This window comes from Diabrotica virgifera, chromosome 7 (assembly GCF_917563875.1).
Source record: "Diabrotica virgifera virgifera chromosome 7, PGI_DIABVI_V3a".
NCBI lineage: Eukaryota > Metazoa > Arthropoda > Insecta > Coleoptera > Chrysomelidae > Diabrotica > Diabrotica virgifera.
This window is the reverse complement of record NC_065449.1, coordinates 94,757,999-94,782,225: the sequence shown is the minus strand read 5'-3', so window position 1 is coordinate 94,782,225 and position 24,227 is coordinate 94,757,999. Positions and strand designations below refer to the sequence as shown.

Here is a 24,227-nt window from a genome sequence, read left to right as displayed (position 1 = left end):
TTCTTTGATTTGTATAGTCTTATAAATTATACAGATTATATTTGTAATATTATTATCTAATTAAAAAAAAATATTTTTTTATTATGGCACCATCTATCGACGACTAGAATAACTAGAATAAATGTTGTAAATGTCTCTAATCACGGACGTGCCTTTTATTCTGTCACATACAATTTAATGCGTTAGAAAGAAATCGAAAAACTGACGCACTGAAAGATGATCATGAGAAAAAGAATAGAAGCTATTAATAATACATAATTAAAGAAGACCAAATAAGGTCAATGACTAATTTTAATTAGGGTGGTGATTAGGGGGCTGTTTGCGATAACTTTTTTGCTGAAAAAATAGGGACTGGCATTCTTTTCATTATAAGTCACTTAATTTTTGAGCTAGAGACTTTTTTTATTTCTGGAGATAGATATTTTTAAATACTTTAAATTAGTTTGAATAAGTTATCCTCGAAAAATGCATAGTTTTCCATTCGTTTGACTTTGAATCTTCAATATTTAGCATTTAACGTAGAAGAGCTAACATATAAAAAGTATAGCTCGATTACTATTGGTTTTAAAGAAAATATAAAAAAACGGATTTGTTTATTTTTTCAAAAGGTGATTTTTTGTTAAGCAAAGTTGTTTTGATAAAACGAAAACTTTTTGAGTTATTATCAGAAAACTGATTACAAACATTGATTTTATCTATATAAAACTAACACTTTCGATAGCGAATAAATCGAAAAGTATTAATTTTATCAAAAAAATGAGAACATTTTTTGCTTAGAATAAATGTTTTTACCAACTTTTGCGGTTAAAATATAATAAAAAATTTCCACCCCCGAGATGGGGTTACCTCCATGGTAAAAGCGCCTTTCGACATCATATAGATTTTGATCCTTAAATTATCCACTACTTATTCTCAAATGTTCATGCAAATCGATTCATTCTGTAAAAATTGCGAGGTTTTGTCCTATTGTAAGCTTCATTACTTGGACTATGTGTTGATATCAGATTTGGCATTTATAGTTTGCCCTACCGTTTGTTAAAATTATATTTTTTTAATTTCTAGGTGTACCGCTTCCGTTCAGCCAAAGTTAGCAAAAACGTGAAGTTTACAACACTTCTCGACATAGCTCCATTTTGCTCAAAACGTTCTCAAAACCTGCCAACGTTCGAAGACGGTCAAACCAAGGTTCTGTATTCACTGTATGGTGTAGTAGAACACAGTGGTGGCATTCACGGTGGTCACTATGTCGCATACATTAAAGTACGTGCGCCTTTAGACGAACATAGCTACAGATGGAACTACCTTCCCAAAAACCAAAAGCAAAAAACCGATAACAGTTCCAAAGGAGCCACGGGAGAACCAGAGGTACCACCTGGAAGATGGTTCTATATTAGTGATTCTTATGTATCTGAAGTATCAGAATCCAAGGTTTTAGCAGCGCAAGCTTATTTACTATTCTATGAAAGAATATTGTAGGGTTTTTCAATTATATATATATACATGGACTTGTAGAATATACTGTTAAATAAGTTCGTTTGAGGTGTCTTAAGGATTGTGGGAATCATTTCATTTTAAAAATGTTACAACATAGTAAAATATAATTTATATGTACATTTTCCGTATGTGTTAAACCTTTTGTGTTTCTTAAAGATATGGCAAATTGATTCTTACTGCAAAAATGTCTTCATTGTTAGGAAAGTGTTTGATTTTGAGAAAAACAGCAGAGTTTTAAATATCTTACACATACAAGAATCTTTATAATTATTATTTATTTGTGATATCGTCGAATTATTATTTACAAGAACCCTCATTACCATATTAAATACAAGAAATATGATACGGCAGAAAGGCCGCAATGGCCTGTATGACATTCTCCGGAGTTCAAACTAATTCTAACAACGCAGAGTTGGCCAGCTGTGACCGAAGAATGCTCCGTCCTCCCTCGGAACCAAGTCAAGTCGATATAAATGGGGTTGAAGTGTTGACCGAAAGTATTCCTGACAATAATGTATTAATTTCGCAAGCATAGCTATTTATATATCGTTGACTGCTACTCTGAAGAGGATGTTCGATGAGCAGTTAAACCATTTTCTCGTCATTATCAATCAGCCAATCGCGTCCACTGCTGGACATACGCCTTCCTCAGTTATTTCCAGTGTTCTCTACACTAGGTTGCTTGTAACCAGTTTCCCGCTACTTTTTTATGTCGTCGGTCCATCTAATCGGTGGTAGTCCTCGGCTTCTTTTATAGTTTCTGGGCCTCCATTCCATGATTCGTCTTGTCCACCGTCCATCTTGTGTTCTGGTTAAGTGCCCTGTCCAGTTTCACTTCTCTGTCTCTGTAGAGTAGGGAGTGTGAGTCAAGTCCCACAGCACTTAGGCCACAATTGACCCATTGTACATCCTCCCAGGGGGTTGTCGTCCTTAGTTCATCATCCATCCTGCCATTTCCAGGAAGGTGGACAAATCACCTGGTGACATCTCCCCTATATCGGCAGGTGTATGCCAAGGCTCGCCGAGCGCATACTCTCGTATTGACGATAACTCCGGACATTCACATAGGACATGCTCGACAGTTTAGTCATCTCGTTCACACCTCCTACATAGAGATGTGTCTACTAGCCCAGTGCGTGTTTTCTTAGTTGACAGTGGCCAGTTAAAAAACCAACTGTCAAGCGTAGGTTTTTCCTGGTCATTCTCAAGTACTTTTCTGATGCTGACTTCCCAAGGTTCCTTATTGTTACCTTGGCGAGTCTACATTCTGGCCCGTCTTCCCATCTTTTCACGGTTTGCGTATGGGAGTGACATTTGACAATTTCCGCGATTGTTGCAGTTGACCAGCCAAAAAGATCACCAGGTCCTAAGAGTCTTAGGCCTACTGCCTTCCTAGCTAGCTGGTCAGCAATGCGGTTGCCTTTATTTCCGTTGTGTCCTTTAACCCACCTCAGGATGATGTTGTTACCATCCGAAGCTTGGGCTAGTGATTCATGACACTCCATTACTAGCCTTGATATGACACGTGGTCTGTTCAGGGTTAGTAGCGCTTGTCTGCTGGTCCAGTTTCACTTAAGCGTAGTAGTTCTTTCGATGACGTCTTGAACTCCTGATTTTTGCATGATTTGTTGGTTTTTTATGTGGTCTCGAAGGCTCACGTTTAGCATTACACGTTCCATGGCTCGTTGTTTAACTCAGAGTTTATTCGCCATTAAATATAATTAATTATATATTATAAACCAGTCTTTAAAATATCGGAAACACGACACCGGTCTTCTTCATATGCTGCGTCTTCCTAGTATTTTTCCTTGAATGATTACTTTTGTAGTAAGTTGTATCTTGCACCTCTCATCACATAACCCAGATGGAATTTTCTAATTTTTACTTTTTGAAACAATTCTAGGTCTTTAAGACCTTTCGCAAGACTTCGTTGGTAATTTTGTCAACATAGGTATTCCAAGTATATCTCTGTACAATCATATCTCAAAGACATATACAGGGTGTCCAGAAACCCTCCCGACAAACGAAAACTGGAGATTCTTGAGATAATTTTAAGACAATTTAACCCAATTCAACTAGTCCGAAAATGCTTCCTAAGGGAGATAGAGCTCTTTGAAGATGCGTCTTGAAATTAGTTTTTCTTAAATATCTCCAGAACGCTTCTATTTAGAAAAACGAAAACTGGTACACTTATTTATCTTCCTACTTATTTATAATATATTTTTCAACAGCAACTTCTAAGTCATAAAACATCCAACTTTTAATCTCTTTGCTTCCTACATATCTCTTTTCTTCTTTCGTAGCCTCTTCTGGTCCACTTCTGGATATAGGCATCCCTTTGTGTTTTCCATGTTAGCCTGTCTTGAACTATCTGCTGGCAGTTTCTCCCTGCCTTTTCTTAAGCGCGATTGAGGAATTTTACCATCAATTAAAACAACATGACGCAAACGAATCAAAGGAACAGGTGGAAAAAGATATAAGAAATATGGGAAAGAATGTACAAAAAATAGTGACAAATTGGAAACTACATATTATGTACAATTTTAAAAGGAAATATAGTTGTAATTGACTTATTTATAACGTATTTAAAAACATTTTTGCAGATATGAATGGTGAATGGTAAAAAGAGATATTTTTTAATTTAATTATTCAGTTTCAAATTTAAAAATGATTATATCTAAGAGGAAGAAAGGCATTCTGAATATAAAATATGCTCGTATTTCCTTTCTTTTTTTTTTTTTCTTTTGGTAAAATATAATAGTTTGAATAATTTACATTCAGAGCACGAGAAACAACAAAAAATTAGCTAGACTTCGCGTTAAATTGCGATTCCAATTAAATAACACAATATTTTATAAACTGATACATACATAAAGTAAGATATACACGGCAAGGTCGGTTGGAAAGGGATCACTTGTTGATTTGGCCTGGTGTTCCTCTTAGGGCCGATTTCTCATATCGAGTTCAACTCCAGTTTAACCTGAACTTCTAGTGAACGTCAGTTTAAAGTCAAAATCGTCTTTCTCAATTCACATTCAACCGATGACAGTTTAACTACGTTCAGCTTGAACCTTTCTTAAACGGTGAAATTCGGCCGTTCAAAACAATTAGAACCCAGTTCAGATGATTTCACGGATTACGCATGCGTGGTATTATTGCAACGTATCATGAGACGCATATTAAGCATAACGATAAACGATAACATTATTTTTATGTTTATTAGATTTATTAATAATTATTAAAATGACTGACTATTAATACTTAAATTTAACGTTATTCAGAAACAGCATAAAAAAAGTCATATAAAATGGTGATGGTTTTACCGTTCTCCATCTATTGGCATTTCTCGAAAGCTGTAGAACTTGAACCGACAATGAGAATTACATTTCCAAATAAACCGACGTTCACGGTTTAACCGTAGTTAACTGAACTATACGAGTAGATTAACGCAGGTATGAGAAATCGACCCTTAAACTCACTTTATTAATGGATTCGTTATCCTTGAAATTAGTAGAAACCAGTCAATTAATTTTCAAAAAAAATCTAATTGCCTGATTTTCGCATAATGTCTTTAAATGTATTCATTTTTTTCGAATCCTGAGAAAACTAATAAATATTTTTGAAAAATTTAAACGGAGAATGGAAGATTACATTATCTCTGAGGGCCGACAGTCCCTGAAAACTTTCATAGAAAGTTACAGGGGTGAAAATAAAAGAGAACGTTTACTGTGTTTTTTAAATGCAAATATTTCATTCAAAAGAAACTTTTTTTTATTTTTTATTCTAAGGGACTCTCGGTCCTTGGTAATAACAGAATCTTTCATTCTGCGTTTAAATTTTTCAAAAATACTTACTAGTTTTCTTAGGATTCGAAAAAAAGCAATACATTTAAAACACATTGAAAATTTTGACAGGCGACATTTTGCGCCTTTCCTCTTAAGAGCTAATTTCATTGTCATATATGGCTTTTTCATTAGTTATATTTTTAACTTCATGAACTACCTTCAAGCCAAGTACCACTATAAGTTTTTGTTTTTATTTTTTTTTATCTGTTTCCTTACTCCCTCATTTGACAGTTGGGTAAAACACATGATTTATTGGCAGAATACAATCCAAAATAATTGTTTGCTTATTACAATTTAATTTAAAATCTGCTTCATTTGAAACTATTTGAATTAAACGGCTTTTTAATGTTTACACATGAGAGAGGAGCTGTCGTCTGACACACCTCCTTGTATACACTTTACATTAGTTTACATAGTTAATTTATTAAGTCTGTTGGCCATAGTTTATTCAGTCGTCTCGCGAATCCAAGTGAAGCGTTTACGAGTATTACTTCTTCATTTATACTAAATTTACAATCAAGATGCAGTAGAAATGAACAAACCAAACACGTTATACTAGGAGCACACCCGAATCATAATTACATTGTATTACATGTATATACATTGCAAATCCCAAATCGTGATTTCCAAAGTTTATACATTATAAATTATGATTCGGTAGTGCTCCTAGTAGCATTTAACGTGTCTTGGTTTGTTTATTTCTACTGCATCTTGATTGTAAATTTAGTATAGGTGATCTCTGAATCTGTCAAGGTAATTTCTTAATATTCTTCTTCCTCTACCAAAGGTGTAGCTGAGTCGCCGTGTAGGGTTTTGATTGCTTACAAACCAGAGAGCACTGAACGTCATTCTTAATATTTTTTGATTGAACTGTCTGTATTATCTTAATGTTGGATGGTTTTGAGCAACCTCAAAACTGCATATCATAGGTCCAAATTGTTTTTTTTTTAACATTTGTAGGAGCAATTCATTTTCTATGATTACTTTACTTATTTGTCTTGCTTTAGTGTTAATCTGCGTTTTCTTGGCTTGGTTTCTGAGTGCTGACGGGTATCTGCGTGCAATTAATTGTTGTTTTTTGGACACTTATCTTTTCAATTTGCAAAAGTGACTAGTTGATCTGTTTTCATTTACTTTTACTTTCCATATCTTGAGTCATATAATTCTACTTGGTTAAGGTGGTTTCGTAGATGTGTGGATTTCGTGATCGTGTCCTCGTTGAGAGCGATTATGGTAGTGTCATCGGCAATTGTTTATATTTCTGTTGTATTTGTGGTTGAGATGTTTGCAGTTACATAATATCAGGTAAAGGAGAGGATCTAGCACACTGCCCTGAGTAGACTATCGTATATTGTAGTTAACATCGCCCATGCCTTTCGTGGTAGAATTTTGAATATTAATCCTGTTATGAGGTCGAATGATTGTTGGATTATTCTATTTCTTGTTTCACTTCTCATGGATCGAGAGGTTTTACCTATTAGTAGCTTCATAGGACAAGCATTATCCAGGAAGGCTCTTAATAAATTTTCGTTACTACTTATTATATGTTTTGTTATTTCGTTATGGATGGTGTTCTTTAAAAATTGTCAGATAAGTATTCTACAAACGTTGATACTTTTTCCTGGTCTGTCGTTCCCCATGTACCGTCGTGTTTCTTAATTTGTTGATTATATAGGTCTTTTTAGATTCTTTGTTACCTTCCAGATTGTGTGGTCATCTGTTGATAAAGTGCTAATATAGTGTTCAAATGTAGAATTGCGTGCGTCTTGGTGTAAACTTTTCAACTATGGTGTATTCCACGAATATACGTCTGTTTTGGATTATCGCGACAACGAATACTTTAGTGTGCAACATAAGAAGTACGAAAGTATTTTACTCTAATAATTACTCCAATAAATAACAATATAATTTGCAATTTACTTTCGTTCTTCATATTTTGCACAGTAAAATATTCGTTGTCGCGATAATCCAAAACAGACGTATATTCGTGGAATTGGGTATATAATGGTAATTAAAGTATGAAACTGTCCAGCTTCATAGACTTTCTTCTTTTGGCATCATAACCCTGGCTATGTCCTTCCCTTCAGATCTTTCTTGTGCCCTTCTTCTCCTTCCTTCATAGCAACTACAGTTCAATTTTCCCCGCAAATAATTTAATCCAGATAAACATTTCGCATGAATGCATTCAAGAATGATTCAAAATGTGTTGAGTATCCAGTTACAATATTTCTTTCCTCTATCAATTTTCGGTTCTTCTAATAATTTATCAAAATTCTCAAGAGTAAAAAATGTCTTTGATTATATTGCAAACCCAAGTTTTTGAGCTCTGAATAATTGTTCCTCAACGAAAGATACGAGTGTGCTTACTTAATTATGTGCAGTAATAAAAAATGGTAGAATTTTTTTTATTTTTCCTATTACCGCATAATTTCTTTAGGTCCATCTGCACTGTTTGTCAAAAATAGCTTAAAACTTGGCTATTTTGCAATCTGCGTAGAAAACTAAATGGGAACATATTCGGAAGAAAAAAGATCATAATGTGCTCTCTCTCCTCGTCTTCTTGGTACACTCTGTGCAACAAGTTTACAGAATGTGAGTTCTTCCAACACAAGCAAAAGAAAAAAACAATATTGTTTGCCGCAAACTATACAAGCACCTCGTTTTCAGCGATCATGAATTAATACTGATGAAATTTGTTGCTGTCCACTGCGCTAGGAGGCGGAGCCTAATATCAAAAAGACCAAGTCTCAAGCTACTTTTAAAAAGTTGTACTTTCACAGAAAAGCTGTATATTCACAGTTTTCTTTATAAAAAAACTTTTGATATGGTAAGCAGTAGTATGAAAAGCGTTTGCTGTAGGTCAAAAATAGTTACTGCTTTGAATTTTTGTTTTTTTCTTTCTGTCTTATACAGTTTTAGGTCAAGTTTGAATTTACAGAAAATATACTTATGATATATGTGTACCCAAAAATATCACTTATATCCTTTTTGCTCTAATGGCTTCAATTATTGTGATATTTTTTCCAGATTATCAAACTATCTTCTTAGCTTTATACAGTTATTAAAAAAGTTTGAAACTAGAATATTTGTATAAAATATCTATTTTTACTAACAATTAGCTTTCTTATTTTTAAGTTTCCACAAATAAACTTATAAATAGACCTGCATTCCCGTGATGTTTGCAGTAAACTTATCTACTTCCAAACGATTGACTAAACCGGTGCAAAATTAGTTGTATTACTTTTTAAATGATTCGCTTGTGCAGATCTAGATCAGAGATGCAGATCTGCAAGCAAACTGTAATATATTTAAGTCATTAGGACATGATAGTGGATTTCCACAAATGTCATAGGACAATATCAGTAAATTCGTACCACAGTTTGTCCTTTTCTGTGGGCCATTTCCATTTATTGATGTCACTTGTAGTCAACTCAATTTAAAGAAGTTGTCATGCTATTTTTTGTCTTCATACTTAACAATCGATTGCATATATCTTCAATTTGTATACATGTATTCTTATTCCATCTTGTTCCATCTTCGATTGTATTTGCCATGTTTTTCATTTTTTTACTATTCTTCGATAGTATTTTTTATGTGATTTTGCTCTTATTCTTCCCTTTTCTTTTATGCTCTTCCTTTTTTCTTTCTGTTATTGTATATATTATTTTATTTCAAGTATTTCTTTCTTCTTCTTCTTTTGGCATCATAACCCTGGATGGTTCTTTGTTTGGCTATGTCCTTCCATTGGCTTTTCTGATGTCTGACTCAAGAACTTGGTTGAATAGCATGGTTGATAGAGCGTCTGCCTGTCTCACTCCCTTGTTGATATCAAACAGGGAGTCAGTTCTGCATCTATTCTGACTGCGGCTTTTGAACCCTGCAACGTCATTTTTATGAGGCTGATATATTTCTTAGGTATATCTAGGTTACGAAGGTCTTACAGCATTTTGTCTCTTTTCACACTATCAAAAGCTTGTTTAAAATCTATATACACATTATATAGTTCTGTGTCGTATTCATAAGCTTTTTCTTGTATCGTTCTTAGTATGAATATATTATCTCTAGTGGCTCTATTAGGTCTGAATCCATTTTGATAATCACCAATTATATTTCATATGGCAAGTATTTTCAAAACTTAAAAGATCAAAAATTAGGAATCTTCTCTTTTTTCGGGTTTGTTAAAATGTTAAATTTAAATTCGTTAACAGTCAAGTTTTTTAATACTTGCTTAAGTAATGAAAAGCCTATAAAGTATTTTTTGTGTTCCCGGAAACTCTATGTGGACTTTGTTTCTGAATCTCTGATCTAGATTAAATTAGTTCGTTAAGACCATGTATGCCTCATCGCACTTCAACTTCGTGAGATTTTGAGCGCTTAAATAGTTAATAGTTACGTAAACAATTTGACTAATGTGTTAATTTGATTATTGACATAATATTAATATTAAGACATTTCAACCCGGAACAGTCTGAATCTCTTTTGCAATTTTAAGAGATATTTGAATGTGTCTTCTTACGAAACAAATCGAATGCCCTATATAATTATTTAACTGTTGTTGCCAACTTGTATTAATAGTCTGATATTTATTATTAAACTGCAATTTGTGCTCTTACAATCTGTAAACTTCTTTTTCACGTTATAGATCTATTCATCTTTTCATTTATTAATTAACGACGTTCTACACCTTCGGCAAATAATTAAGGATTTGCATGAAATTTTAGTATGTTATAGTTTACTTAAAAAAACTAAGACTTGATTTTTTAAAAATTGTTTTACCGTGCCGTTTAATTACTATTAAGGGTCAAAGTTAAGTTTTAACATGGGCTCTTATGGGAATTCTTAAAAAGTTAATAACTTTTGACCCAAATTTACGATTTTTAATTATTTGTGCTTAAATTAAAGGTTTTTTGTAAGGAATAACATATTAAAAAATGAGGATTGTTTACCGTACCATTATTAAATAAAAGTGAAAATACTGCATTGTTAACAACTTTCGCTTGCATATAAGTTTCCCCCCCCCCCTTTCCTCTGAGAGGCATACCCCGCAACGAAGGTGTAGAACGCCGTTAAGGTTACTTTCCAAGACGTGTTATATAGCATCATTTCTTAGAAATAACTACCAGCTATATTTGCATCTTTTTGCATTACTATTACTTGCTTGTAACATTATTTTCTTTATCTTCATAATTGATGATATGATTCATCGTCTTTTGTCCATTCTCAATTCACTGATTTGTTTTTGCAGTGGTAGATATTTTCCATACCCACACTAACAACTCTTGGCAATCTTTTGATTTTGCTATTGTTCGCCAGAATCCTCCTCCTCTATCTTTTCTCCTTCGTAAGGATGTGGCGTCATCTAATTTGTTTGACTATTTCTGTCCAATTATCTATCTCTAGTGCGTGTTGTTTTGCTTCGGACAATGAGTAACCGGTCATGTCCTTTATTGGTCCGACCCTCATACTGGAAATCTTCCTCTGGATCTTTTGCCCTCTGTGTTACCTTCACCTTTAACTATCATTCGTTCCATGCCTTCTCTTTAAGTTATATGTCCAAAATATTTCAGTATATTTTGGTTGATAGTTGTGGTGAGTCTAGTTTTTATGTTAAGTCCTGCTAGTATTGAATTATTAATGCGATGTTCTGTCCATGGTATACTCAACATTCTACGGTAGACCCACATTTCAAATGCCATTCTTCTTCTTTCAGTACCCTGTCCGATTATCGAACGTTGGCAATAATAACTCAAATGCCATTATACGCTTCAAATCTGCTTTTTTGTCTCCTAAACGTAGGCGGCGATTCTTCTTCTTGATGTGCCTATCCGTGACGAATGTTGGCGATCATCATGGCAATCTTCACCTTATCTGCAGCAACGCGGAAAAGCTGCACAGATGTTGTGTTGAACCAGGTTCTGAGGTTCTTTAACCAGGATGTTCTTCTTCTTCCAGGACCTCGCTTTCCAAATATTTTTCCTTGCAGAATGGCTTGTAGGAGGGCATATCTGGATTCATTTCGCATAATGTGTCCAAAGTATTCCAACTTTCGAGATTTGATGGTGGTCAGTACCTCTCGGTTCTTCCCCATTCTTCTAAGGACCTCCTCATTTGTGACCCGATCAGTCCATGGGATTTTAAGAATTCTCCGATATAGCCACATCTCAAATGCTTCCAATTTTCGGCACATATCTTCGTTCATGGTGCAGGATTCAACACCATAAAAAAGGACAGAGAAGACGAAACATCTCGGCATTCTTACTTTTATACCAAGAGAAAGGTTGTGGCTCTTGAAAAACGCGCCCATACGGTTGAAGATTGATCTAGCTTTTCCGATGCGCGCTCTTATTTCTTGGTTATCGGTCCATTCTTCATTTATTATGGTGCCGAGGTAGTTGTAGTGCCTCACTCTTTCTACAGGGGTTTGGTTGATACAGAGTTGACCTTCTGTTATCTTTTTCTTGCTGACGATTATAAGCTTTGTTTTCTTTACGTTTATATTGAGTCCATATTGTTGACTGTAATACGTGATTTTGTCCATGAGGACTTGTAGGTCTTCTAGGTTGTCCGCAAATACTATGGTGTCATCTGCATACCTGATATTATTTAGCCGGTACCCGTTTAGTAGAATACCTTTTCAGTTTCGTGCAAAGCTTCGATAAATGTTCTTTCAGAGTAAAGATTGAAAATTAGGGGAACAAAATGCAGCATTGCCTCACTCCATGCATGATTTTGACATATTCGGTGAGTTCACCGTCAACTCTCGAGGTTTGCAGTCTGATTCCAGTAAGGTTTGTAATTATTTTCAGATCTTGGTTGTTAATTCCTGCTTCTTTTAGTATTTGCATCATCTTGGCGTGTTGTACTCGATCAAACGCCTTCTCGTAATCAACCAGACATGCGTATACGTCGCAATTTACGTCTCTGCATCTCTGGAATAAGACATGTATTGAAAACAAAGCCTCTCTCGTACCAACAGCATTTATGAACCCGAACTGGTTGGGCGAAATTCGACTTTCACATAGCTTGTAAATTCTCGTATGGATTACCTTTTGGAACAATTTTAGGAGATGACTCATCAGGTTTATCGTACGGTATTCTTCGCACTTTTTGGCTCCTGGTTTTTTTGGAAGTGCAATAAGCTCAGACTTCAGCCATTCTGTTGGTATTTGTCCAGAGTTGTATATGTTGTTGAATATCTTTGTGATTATTGCTATTGTCCACTGTTAGTAATTACGGAGCCTAAGTAATTAAATTGTCTGGCTACTTCGTAACCTGCCAAGTTTCTTATCTCTGTTTGGTTGTTTCTGATTCTGTCAGTACTCTAATTAGATTTTCTGATCAGTTTTTCTTCTTTTCTTTCTATTATTTATTGTGTGGACAGTCTTCTGGCAAGTTGGTTGGTATGGTCTTTAATCCGGTTATTGTGTTTTTTGACGGAATTACATCTTTGACAGATTGAATTTTAAGATCTTTATGTATTGTTTGATTTGAGACGTACCATGGTGCATTGATCATAGAGCATAGTGTTTCAGACTGGTATGCTCTTAGTATTTTTATATAATATGTGTACTTGACTTGGCAAAAATTCTGACTGGAATGATTCACCGTTTTATATCCTTAATGACGCACCATCTACATCCGCCGAAAACAGATCCAGCGGCTCTATAATGAAATATTCGAAGGTAATGTCAGCATCATTTGCACCAATATTAAAAGTTTGGATATGTTACATAAATGTAATCATTAATGTTTACTTAAAAAACGGGATGTATGGGATATATAAAAATATCTTTTTTGTATATAGTATATTTTTACGATAATTTATCCCAAATGCATTAGATAATTTCGTACTAGTAAACACCTCTTTCCTTAAGAAAACGGTTAAAAACAAGGAACCCTGTGATTGCAGTTAATTATGAATAATACTCCTCGCCGTTTTTTCATTAGTGCAATGAGTGTATATTATTAATTTTCGCACTGAGGTTTTTAAATTATTGAATTTTAGCAAGCACTAGGGAAATTTATAAATTTAAATTTATTTGCATTATTAAATTATTTCAATTATTTTCAGCTTTTTTGTCAAATTTTTTGCAGACATAACTTTATTGTGTATTTATTAAAATAATTTTATATATTAATTGTTTATCTTTTATTTCCCTAATACCAAAATAACTAAATTTTTCCGAAGATTCAAACACCAACACATAATTTAAGTTTGGTAGATATGAGAATTGATTTCCCAATCGAAATATCTATGAGCTTTGAAAAGAGGTTATTGCGTCCTACTTATTGTAGATGACTGAAAAAAATGTAACCCTTAAAATTTATTGCGTCCTACTTATTGTAGATGACTGAAAAAAATGTAACCCTTAAAATTTATTTAAATTTAAAGAAAACATTTTCATAGATAATGTAACTTGTAGTAAACTCAATTATATTTTTGTTGTTTAAAACTTCGTTTAGTTTTACACACCTAATCTTATAAAATCCTAATGCGACAAGTCGTGCAGTTTGTCCAGGACAGTACCTAACTTTTTATGACGGGATAATTTTATTCATGATACTATAAATAACAAGATAATATATTGCACATCCGGAAGTCGTGACGTAACTGGAGACCGGCAAGTTCGTAATGGTTCGTAATCATTCGTAATATCCGATTACTTTAAATTGTTCGCGGTTATATTTTATCTTTGACAGTTATTTTGACTGGAATCTCGACACTAAATTTTTTTCGAATAAATTGAAGTTTAATTTTATTTTGCTAATTGAATAATTTCATCACATAATGCATACAAATCCTATTTAACTTTAACAAGAATTCAAATTCAACTTCCGGTCTCCAGTTGCATCATCAATGCTCGAGCTCGGACGTATTAGTGCTACGGGAAAATACTATCTCTTTATTTATAGTATCATGATTTTATTATTTATATTTTAAACAAATTATATAGGTATTCTTTTTTCTCATCAGCATCTTTCAGTGCGTCACAGTTTTTCGATTTCTTTCTAACGCATTAAATTGTATGTGACAGAAAAAAGGCACGTCCGTGATTACAGACATTTATAACATTTATTCTAGTTGTCGATAGATTGCGCTATAATCGAAAAAAAAAGTTATTTGCGAATTATATAATATATATACGAATATTACAATTTATAAGACTATACAAATCAAAGAAAACTCCATTTTATAAATGCAATAAACACAATTGATTTGTTTTTATGCCAAATTGCAAATAAAATGTGACAACTGTTCAGTTAACTAAAATGTCATGTTAGAATAATAGGACTTTTCATTCACAGTCATTTGTTTCGAGCTTCTGTCATGTCGTATAATCCGTGTATATTAATATTATACGCAGGTTATACAACATAATGACAGAAGCTCGAAACAAATGACAATCGATGAAAAGCCCTATACGCCAGTCAATGGGAGTAAGAATAGGACATTACCTCCGAATTCTATCCTACTGCAAGGAGTTTAATGAAATTTTGGGCCTAGTCTCTACTTATCTCCTAATTCAAAGCCGATGTGTGCTTTTATCTTGGGGGTGGTTCCCACCCCTTCTTAGGGATGGAAAAATTTTTGGTTAAAATTACCACGGAATTCGCTAGAGAACCTAATTCTAAGCAAAAACTGTTCTATAATTTTTTTTTGAAAACTCAGTACTTTTTGAGATATTCGTGGTTGAAAATTGGCCATTTTCATTGAAACATAATACCTTTTCGAACGGTTTTTTGCGAATACCTTAAAAACTACGCATCTAGCTTAAAAAAAACTATATTAAACATTTTTGTAGGTTATAAAAAAAAACAAAGAGACACTTGTCTTTATAAATCTTCTAGTTATAATACAAAAAGAGATATGGTAGGTGAAAATAGTTTGTTTTTTGGTACTGGTTTTGTTTTTTTCTCAAATAGGTGTATGGTGTATTCAACTTGAAATAACAGAGAAACGGTCAACTTTAGGTGTATAATGCTACTAATACCTTTTGTAGTGCTTAAAAAGACCTTTAAAATGGGCTATGAATGAGGTCCATTACATTAAAACTAAGCGAGATATGCTGCAAACAAAATTGATAACTAATGTATTTTAAGTATATTATCTGTAAAAAATTATTAAAATATTAGATAGTAAAAAGAGAAAAATCAAAGAAGCGGCTCTAATTATGCTAAATGAAACCAATTGTGTCGCAAATTCCTCGGTAGAATGCAGTAGGATGTGGTTACCTATATTAAAGGAGGAAATCAATAGAAAGAAAATACCACAATTAGTAAATCAGTAACATATCGAGTTAGTACATATTTAGTATTTTAGTATTATTTAAAATTTAAAATATCAAGTCAGAATTTGGTATTAGTTTTGAGAGTAAACTAAATGTAAACCCAAATACTTACGATGTCGGGATAATATCACGAGGTTTTCCCTCGTGATTTACTATGGAATCTCTAACGCGAGAATTTCAGTGCCACCGTTGCATTTGGTTGTCTTTTTAAAGACAGATCACATGCTATGATTTTTTGTGGCGGATATTCTTGAGTTGGGATTGATTTCATGTAATCGAATGAACTATCTTTTAGTAAAGTCGTCCCAGGAACGCAACTCATCAATATTGGCAATATCATTTTAAAGTTGTCTAATTTGAAATGTATAATACGTGTCTGAATTGCCGATATAAATGAGTCAGATTAAATAAATTATTAGAAGAATTTTTTACTAAGCAACAACATTTTTGTTTATTTAGTATTATTTTATATTTTGACAACGACACCCGACTTGGGCGTCGAAACGTTAATAAAATCATTTTTAGGTAAAATTGTGGTTTATTTCCCATTTGAATATACTTGATTATAAAAATGCCACAAGAAAATAGCTTCAGAACAACATTAATGTATTTTAAGAAAAAATGAGAAGTAATTTTAACCCCCATCCACCAAAATGTAAATGCATCGTTTTTCTTCTACAATACCTTTTATTATAGTGTTATTTCTATGTTCAAAAAGTTGGACGGGTTTAAAATCAATGGTATTTGAAAAAAAAGATCAAATTATAGAGCGCATTTTTAAATTTTCTTAAAAACCTTCCTTTTTTTTCCATGTAACTTGAAAATGATACAGTAATGAAAAATGAAAAGGAAATTTATATTTGAAAAAGCTTACATTTTTGTGGGGTATCTTTTTTCGTATCTCTTATATTTTTTTAAGGAAAAGGAAGATTTTTAAGAAAATTTAAAAATGCGCTCTACAATTTAATCTTATTTTTTTCAAAAACTGTTCATTTTAATCCAGTTCAACTTTTTGAACATAGAAATAACACTATAATAAAAAGTATTGTAGAAGGAAACGATGTATTTAAGTTCTGATGGATGAGGGGTTAAATACAGTTCTCATTTCTTCTTAAAATACATTAGTCTTCAACTTTTTTGCAGAATATCTCGCTTAGTTTGAATGTGATCGACATTTAGTATTGTCCATTTTAAAGGTCTTTTCAAGCCCTACAAAAGTTATTAGTATCATTATACATCTAAAATTGACAGTTTCTCTGTTATTTCAAGTTGAATAAACCGATTTGAGCATGCAGCAAAAAAACAAACTCTTCTTACCTACCATACCCCTATTTGTATTTTAACTAGATTTATTATGGAACAAATCTCTTTGTTTTTTATGGCCTACAAAAATATTTTATATAGTTTTTTGGTTAGATGCATAGTTTTTCTAGAATGCAAGAGTCAATGAAAATGGCCAATTTTCAACCACGAATAACTCAAAAACTATTGAGTTTTCAAAAAATAATTATAGAACAGTTTTTGCTTAAAATTAGGTTCTCTAGCCTCTTCCGTGGCTATTTTAACCGAAACATTTTTCACCCCCGAGAAGGGGTGGAAACCACCCCCAAGATAAAAGCGCACATCGGCATAGGGTAGATTTGTTTCTTGAGCTATTCCGTACTTACTGTGAAAATATCAAGTAAATCGATGTAGTAGGATGGAATTCGGAGCCAAATACCCTCCCTCATTGACTGCCCTATAAATGTTATAAATGTGTATTATCACGGAATTACCTTTTTTATCATTTGTGACGCACTGAAAAATGCTCATGAAAAGGACCATACCAAATTTATATTCAAATAAATATTGTACAGTTGAGTCCGCGAGTCTTTACCCGTGCGTCATCACTTAAAGCATACGAAATAAGTCGGAAATCTATTTCACGCAACAACAACTGACAGAAAGTGGCTACTGTTCCGATTACGGGTTTTATTATAAAATTTGACGTTATCAAATATATAGAATGTCAAATGTAAGTTTTGCTTCAAAATTTTTGTGTGCAGAATTACAGCTAGATTTGAAGTAGCTTAATAAATTCTTTTATTATTATTGATTCATAAATAAATAAACAATTTATAAAAAAAATCAATAACATTTTATTTTTGTTATTTTATTCACTTTGACGGAAATCTAAACACAATCATTTCTTTACTGTGTGAATGACGTTAGCTTTGTATGTTTTAAATATTAATTGCCAAAATATAATTATTTACCTTAAAATTTCAAAGCCCAATATAAAATTAGTTGTGAAAACAACTGTTTGTGTAATATAAAGAAACTTCAAAACGCAAAAATTCGACAAAAACCGCAAAAAATTCAACTGACTGACAGCCACAAAAGTAAACAAAGTAGAAACGTCAAACAAATTATGCTTAAAATATGAAAACATACCGAATCGTCTTTTTTTGTACCTATCTCTTTTCAATGCACTGAGTCTAGATGGTTCATAAAAATAACATGTGTTTTTACTTAATAACAAACGGCAGCTGGTTTCTCATGAGTTTCATGTGTGGAAAATAATGATGCTAGATAAAAAGTATGTGTTTTATCTCGCCAGGTATTAATGACGCACGGGTAAAGACTCGCGGACTCAACTGTATGTATTTTATCAACAAAGCATACGTTGTTTGCGTTTGACAGATCCGTCAAAGTCAAACTAAATATTAAATTAGTATGTAATAAAATATAAATATTTGTCATTTGATAGTGAATTGAATTACATAATATATAAAATAAGTAAGATGCTTATAAATACAATTTGAGTGTAGTTTGAAAGGAATTTATTAACAACTAAGTTAGTTGTTAATAAATTGTTCCAATATTACTGCCAAGAATCAATGCCAGACAAATTTATCGCAGTAATATTGAAACAAAAAATCCTGAAGAATATTTTAGAGTTTCAGTTTTTATACCCCTTTTAGAAAACATATTCCAAGACCTCGAGTTTCGTTACAATTCAGATCTTTTCGAAATTTTAGATATAAACAACTTAATACCGGTTAATGTTTTAAACCAGAGCGATAATGATTTAAAGTTTCTAGTAAAAAAGGTTTCCGAATATCTTAGTAAGTTTAGAAATGATTCCGTAGAATTTTTATCAGATTTGTTGGAATCGGAAAAAGCGCTCTGGATAAATAAATGGAAAGGAATAGAAAATAAAACAAATGATTTGCCAGCGACAGCGTTAGATACCTTGCTGCTTTGCAGTAACGAAATATTTCCCACCATATATACACTCATGCAGATAATTTCTGTTATGCCGGTAAGTGTGGCAAGTGCTGAAAGATCATTTTCCACACTTAAGAGACTAAAATCATGGTTACGGTCTACGATGTGTCAGGAAAGACTAGTTGGATTAAGTTTATTAAATATACACAGAGATATTGAAATAAATATCGATGCTGTTATTGATAGGTTTTCAAAGCAACGGACAAGAAAAATTGACTTTGTTTCATAATCTAGTTACTGTGGTGTAATATTTTGTTAAATAGACCTATGATGAGTTTTGCATTTTAAGTTATTTTACCTATATTACCTAATAGTGGAATTGATTTTTTTTTACTTTTACCTAGAATATATAACATATATAAAATGAGTTCGTGTTATGTTTGTTTAATTATATGTTGATTTGTATTTTTTTATTATTGACTGATATAGACAGGTTTTCAATGATTTTTGTTTGTTACTTCTGTATTTTCTTGTGTAAATAAACTTTAATAAAAGTTCAAATTTACCTAGCTGTTTGAGCGTGGTACCTGGCGCAAAAAATTGCTCTTGGCACTTAAAATAAGATACTAAGTACCCCCCTAGAAAAAAAAACCTATCTACGCGCCTGCAACTAACTTTAAAAGGTTATGTTTACATTCTTGTATAACGGACTCTCCTTTAATAGGAGTAAATAGTAAATAATGGACTCTTCCATATATAGACATAATAAGTCGTAATTTTGTATTTACTTGGTTCATATGCAAGACGTTCATTATTTTAAAAATTTAATTTTTAATTCTTTGGAACGTTTGTTAATCCTAAAATTTTCAAGAAATTAGTGGAGTGACTAGCTGGCAATTGATTGAATCCCCCGTCGCGTCGCATGGCGACGGATAAAATCACTAGTTCAATAATAAAAGTTTAATATCTGCCCTTTTTTATCGTTTACTGGAATATTCTTGTTGATTGATGACAATCTATACTCATGAATAAATCTCGGAAATGTAAAATATTCAATCGTCGGTCTTTACTGATCTATATCTAGGTACTTAGCGTTATCAAAATGTGCAGAATTTTACATTTGTTTATTGCGATTTGCATAAAAAGTTTTATATTTTATCATATTTAAAAGAAATTATTCTGCAGGAACTAATGTTTTAACGAATATTATTTTGGATAATAAATATACAAATAATTGAAATAATATGCGATTTTTTTAAACCATGGTAGAATATCTATATTATTTTTAAATTAAAAATACATAATATTCAGTACAATTGAAAGTATATTAAAAAAATATTCAAGGCCAAATATTGAAGAATAAACAAACGGTGGAAAATTTTTCAGACATTTAAAAAAAATTGATTTTTCGGTGGACAATCAGAACTCATCACAGGATCATGTGAAACAAACAAATTCAAAAAGATCTTATTAGAAGATGATTATCTCGAGGTGACGCTGTTTTTTTAGTTTTAACGATTTTTGAATTTTTGGTATCACTCTGAAGTCAAAATAACGAAATTTTTTGTAAAAAAAGAGAGAAAATCAACATACAAAAAATAAGCATAAAACAAAAAATATCTCGACAGCGTTATCTCACGAAATGTATAAAGTTTTTGAGTTACAATGCCACTGTATGCTTTTGAAATAAGCAGTTTTGAGAAAGACGCGTTTAAAGTTTTGACAACTTTTATTTTCAGTTTCATTTTTGTCTGTCAAATCGTAATGTGATGCACGACGGAATATGTTTTTGAATCGCGGAGTAATTTAAAAAAGAGAAGAGGGCCGCTGTTGAAGATTTCTCACTACACTCAGGCACGCTGGCGTAAAGCTACTGCATAGCGAGTCGAAGGTAGGTATCATATCCAACATGCTCTATTTCAGGTAATTTTGCTCCGATCAATCTCAAATTTTTAGTTGAAGTTATCTACTTTCATTTAAAATAAAAAAAATCGAAAATTTTCAAACCATATATATAATGGATTTCTACGGCTGTCGCCGCCTCTCCATACCCAGCTTCCAACTTTTTCTATCGTAACACATATCTTCATCTAATTGCCTCGAATCCATTGCCTCATGAATATTGTCCCTCCAGCTTCTCCGTCGTCGTCCTCTTTTTCTTCTCTCCGGTGGGACCCACTCTAATATTTTTCTCGGCCATCGAGTCTCATTCATTCTTTTAACGTGACCGAACCATGTCAGCTGTCTCCTTTCAATATCGTCTATTATAGTTTTTTCCACCTTCATATGTTCTCTAATTGTTTCATTTCTTACATGTTCTAATCTTGAGACCTGACAACTTCTCCTCAAAAAGTCCATTTCTGTACTAAGTAGCTTCTTTTTATTTCTTGCACTTGCACATTTTCAAACCATACCCCTTTCAAATCTTTGAACAATATTACTGATAATTATGTAGATATAAGTAAAACTTTGAAATTAAAAAAAAAATAACTTGGGCGTTAATGGGTTAATTTCAAATAGTGTCATATGGAACTGCAACGATTTGCTGAACATCCAGGTGCATTTTACTACAAAGTGATACGTCGTATATCTACCTATGATTTAATATTAATTTCTGCCAATACAAATTAATACAGCAAGGTTACTTACTTATCCTCTTCGTTCCCACTGGAACATAGGGCATCTACTGTCACTCTTCATTTTTGCCGATCTTGTGCTTTTTCTCTGACTTCTTTCCAGGTTAGGCCGACGTTTTCTGCTTCTTTAATAATTGTTTTCTTTTTCTTCCATGTATTTATCGGTTTCCCCTGTTTCTGTTTACCTGGAGGTTGGAATTCCAATGCTTGTTTTGTTATGTCTGTGTCCGATTTCCGCAGAATATGGCCCAACCATTTCCATCTTGTCTTTCTTATTTCTTTATGTATTGGTTCTTGTTTCGTTTTTTTCCATAAGTTTGAGTTTGTGATCCGGTTGGGCCACAATATTCTTAGAATTTTTTTTAAGCATTTATTGATGAAAGATTCAATCTTTCTAGTGTTTTGTTATTCTCCAAGTTTGTGATCCATATAATAGTATGTAGTCCAGGGCGGATCTGTTTTGAGATGGACGTTGAGAGGTGACTAATTTTTTTGCAGAAATTGCTTGTAATTAACCCATATAATAGTAATTGAGTTATCCTCCCACTCAAAAAGGTCCGGAACATTGTTTAAATAATCAAAATGTCAAAAAAATGAAGGAACAATTCGATTTTTTTTCTTCGTTTTTTGATTATAATTTTAAAAGTATTCACTTCCGAGAAAAGTTGCACTAAAATAAAAGTTGCGTAATTAAATTTTCTACAATATAAGATCGGTTAAAAATTTTTAAAATTGTTACTCTTGTTGCCAAATAGCAATAATTGCGAAAAAACATAAAAAAACAAGTATTCGCATTTTACGTTTTTCAACCATTTCTTCTACACTTAGGACCTTCATATTTCATCCAGAAAATTTTTATGATATATGATAAAACAATACTGTAAATGTAGTTAAGATCGGTTCAATAGATTTTGCAAAATAAATTTTGCAATCCAGCTTTCGCAAAAAAAATCATTTTTTCAAAATGTTGCAGGACTGAAAATAAAGCAGATAGCAAGTTAAATTTTTACAAATAGAAGAATACTGTACCTTTCATTTGCAATTTGCAAAATTAAAATCGGTTAACTACCACGGCGTCAGTAATTTTTTTAAATAAACATTACTTTTTGGTGCTACGCGCAGGACAGCGGTGTTCAATTCAGTTGATTTTCCCCAAAATTTCTTCCAATCTTTATCTAATATATTATGTTCTTACTCTATATTTTGTTGTATGTTAATATTTTAATTCCACAAAAATCAAACTAATTTGATTATTGTTTGTAAAAAATTGTTTAAACAATTGCATATGTTTAAAAATAATACACTTTTATTTTCTAAGTTAAAATATATGAACAAAGAAAGTTTTTGCTAAAAAAAGTGTTATTTCAACAGAGGACAGAGTACGTGTTCTTATTTTGCAATAAACAAATTTATATATTTATTTCAAAATGTACTAAAAATTAAAATTTATCAATCATTATCAAAGGTCATTGGAATGTCCAATCAGAGCGAACGTATCCGCTGTCCTGCGTGTAGCACCAAAAATTAATGTTTATTTAAAAAAATTCCTGACGCCGTGGTAGTTAACTGATTTAAATTTTGCAAATTGCAAATCAAAGGTACAGTATTCTTTTATATGTAAACAAAATTCAACTTGCTGTCTGCTTTATTTTCAGTGCTGCAACATTTTGAAAAAATGAATTTTTTTTGCGAAAGCTGGATTGCAAAATCTATTAAACCGATCTTAATGAAATTTACAGTATTGTTTTACCACATCATAAAGTTTTTCTGGGTGAAATATGAAGGTCCTAAGTGTAGCATAAAGGGTTGAAAAACGTAAAATGCGAATACTTGTTTTTTTATGGTTTTTTTCGAAAGTATTGCTATTTTGCAACAAGGGTGACAATTTTTAAAATTTTCAGTTAATCCTATATTGTAGGAAATTAATTTAAACGCAACTTTTATGTCGTTACAACTTTTCTCGAAAATGAATAGGTACTTTTAAAGTTATAATCAAAAAACCAAGAAAAAAATCGAATTTTTGTTTTATTTTTTGACATTTTGATTATTTAAACAATGTTCCGGACCTTTTTGAGTGGGAGGATAACTCAAACATTATTATATGAGTTATTTTCAAGCAATTTCTGCAAAAAAATATGAGTCACCTCTCAACATCCAAATGTACCTACCAATATTTTTACAGATGCGCCCTGGTCTAATGTACTGCCTTTACACGACTATTAAAGATTTTTACTTTGGTCTTGGTGTCCAGTTTTATCTCATTAGATTTCCATAATATTGTTTATGCTGTCTGTGCTTTGCCAATTCGTGTTTGAATATCCTCCTCTGCTCCTCCTGTCGTGTTCAGTATGCTTCCTACATAACTAACTCTTTCCACTTATTTCAGCTCTTGATGTTCTCTTTGTATGCTAATTTCTCTCGGTGTGTTTATCTTCATTAATTGAATTATATTCATGTTTATCTCCATACCCACTTTTTTACCTTCTTTGGCTAATTTCTCATTTTTTTTTCTGCATGCTCTGTCTCTTTGCTGAAAGTAGGCATACATCATCTGCGTATTCAAGATCTTCTGATTATTCAAAGGTATTCCATTGTAGTATCCCAGTTTTACCGTTGCTGCTTTTTCTCATACGCCAGTCCATGAAAATAATAAACAGAGTGGGAGACAGTATACAACCCTGCTTTACATCGCTGTTAATGTCGATTGGTTCTGTTAAATTCTCGTCGTATAATACTTTTGCTGTGGTGTATTC

At 32.5% G+C, this 24,227-nt stretch overlaps 1 protein-coding gene across 2 annotated transcripts in view; it reads left to right on the top strand.

Moving 5' to 3' along the window:
- The window catches only part of LOC114327514 (ubiquitin carboxyl-terminal hydrolase 16), a 109,433-nt gene extending 95,956 nt beyond the window's left edge, over positions 1-13,477 (top strand). For both annotated transcript variants that reach the window (XM_050655735.1, XM_050655734.1), the window contains exon 10: positions 1,063-13,477. In XM_050655735.1, the coding sequence (XP_050511692.1) occupies positions 1,063-1,476 (414 nt within the window). In that variant the 3' untranslated portion in view covers positions 1,477-13,477. The remainder of the gene's footprint in view (positions 1-1,062) is intronic.
- The last annotated feature ends 10,750 nt before the right edge of the window (positions 13,478-24,227 follow it).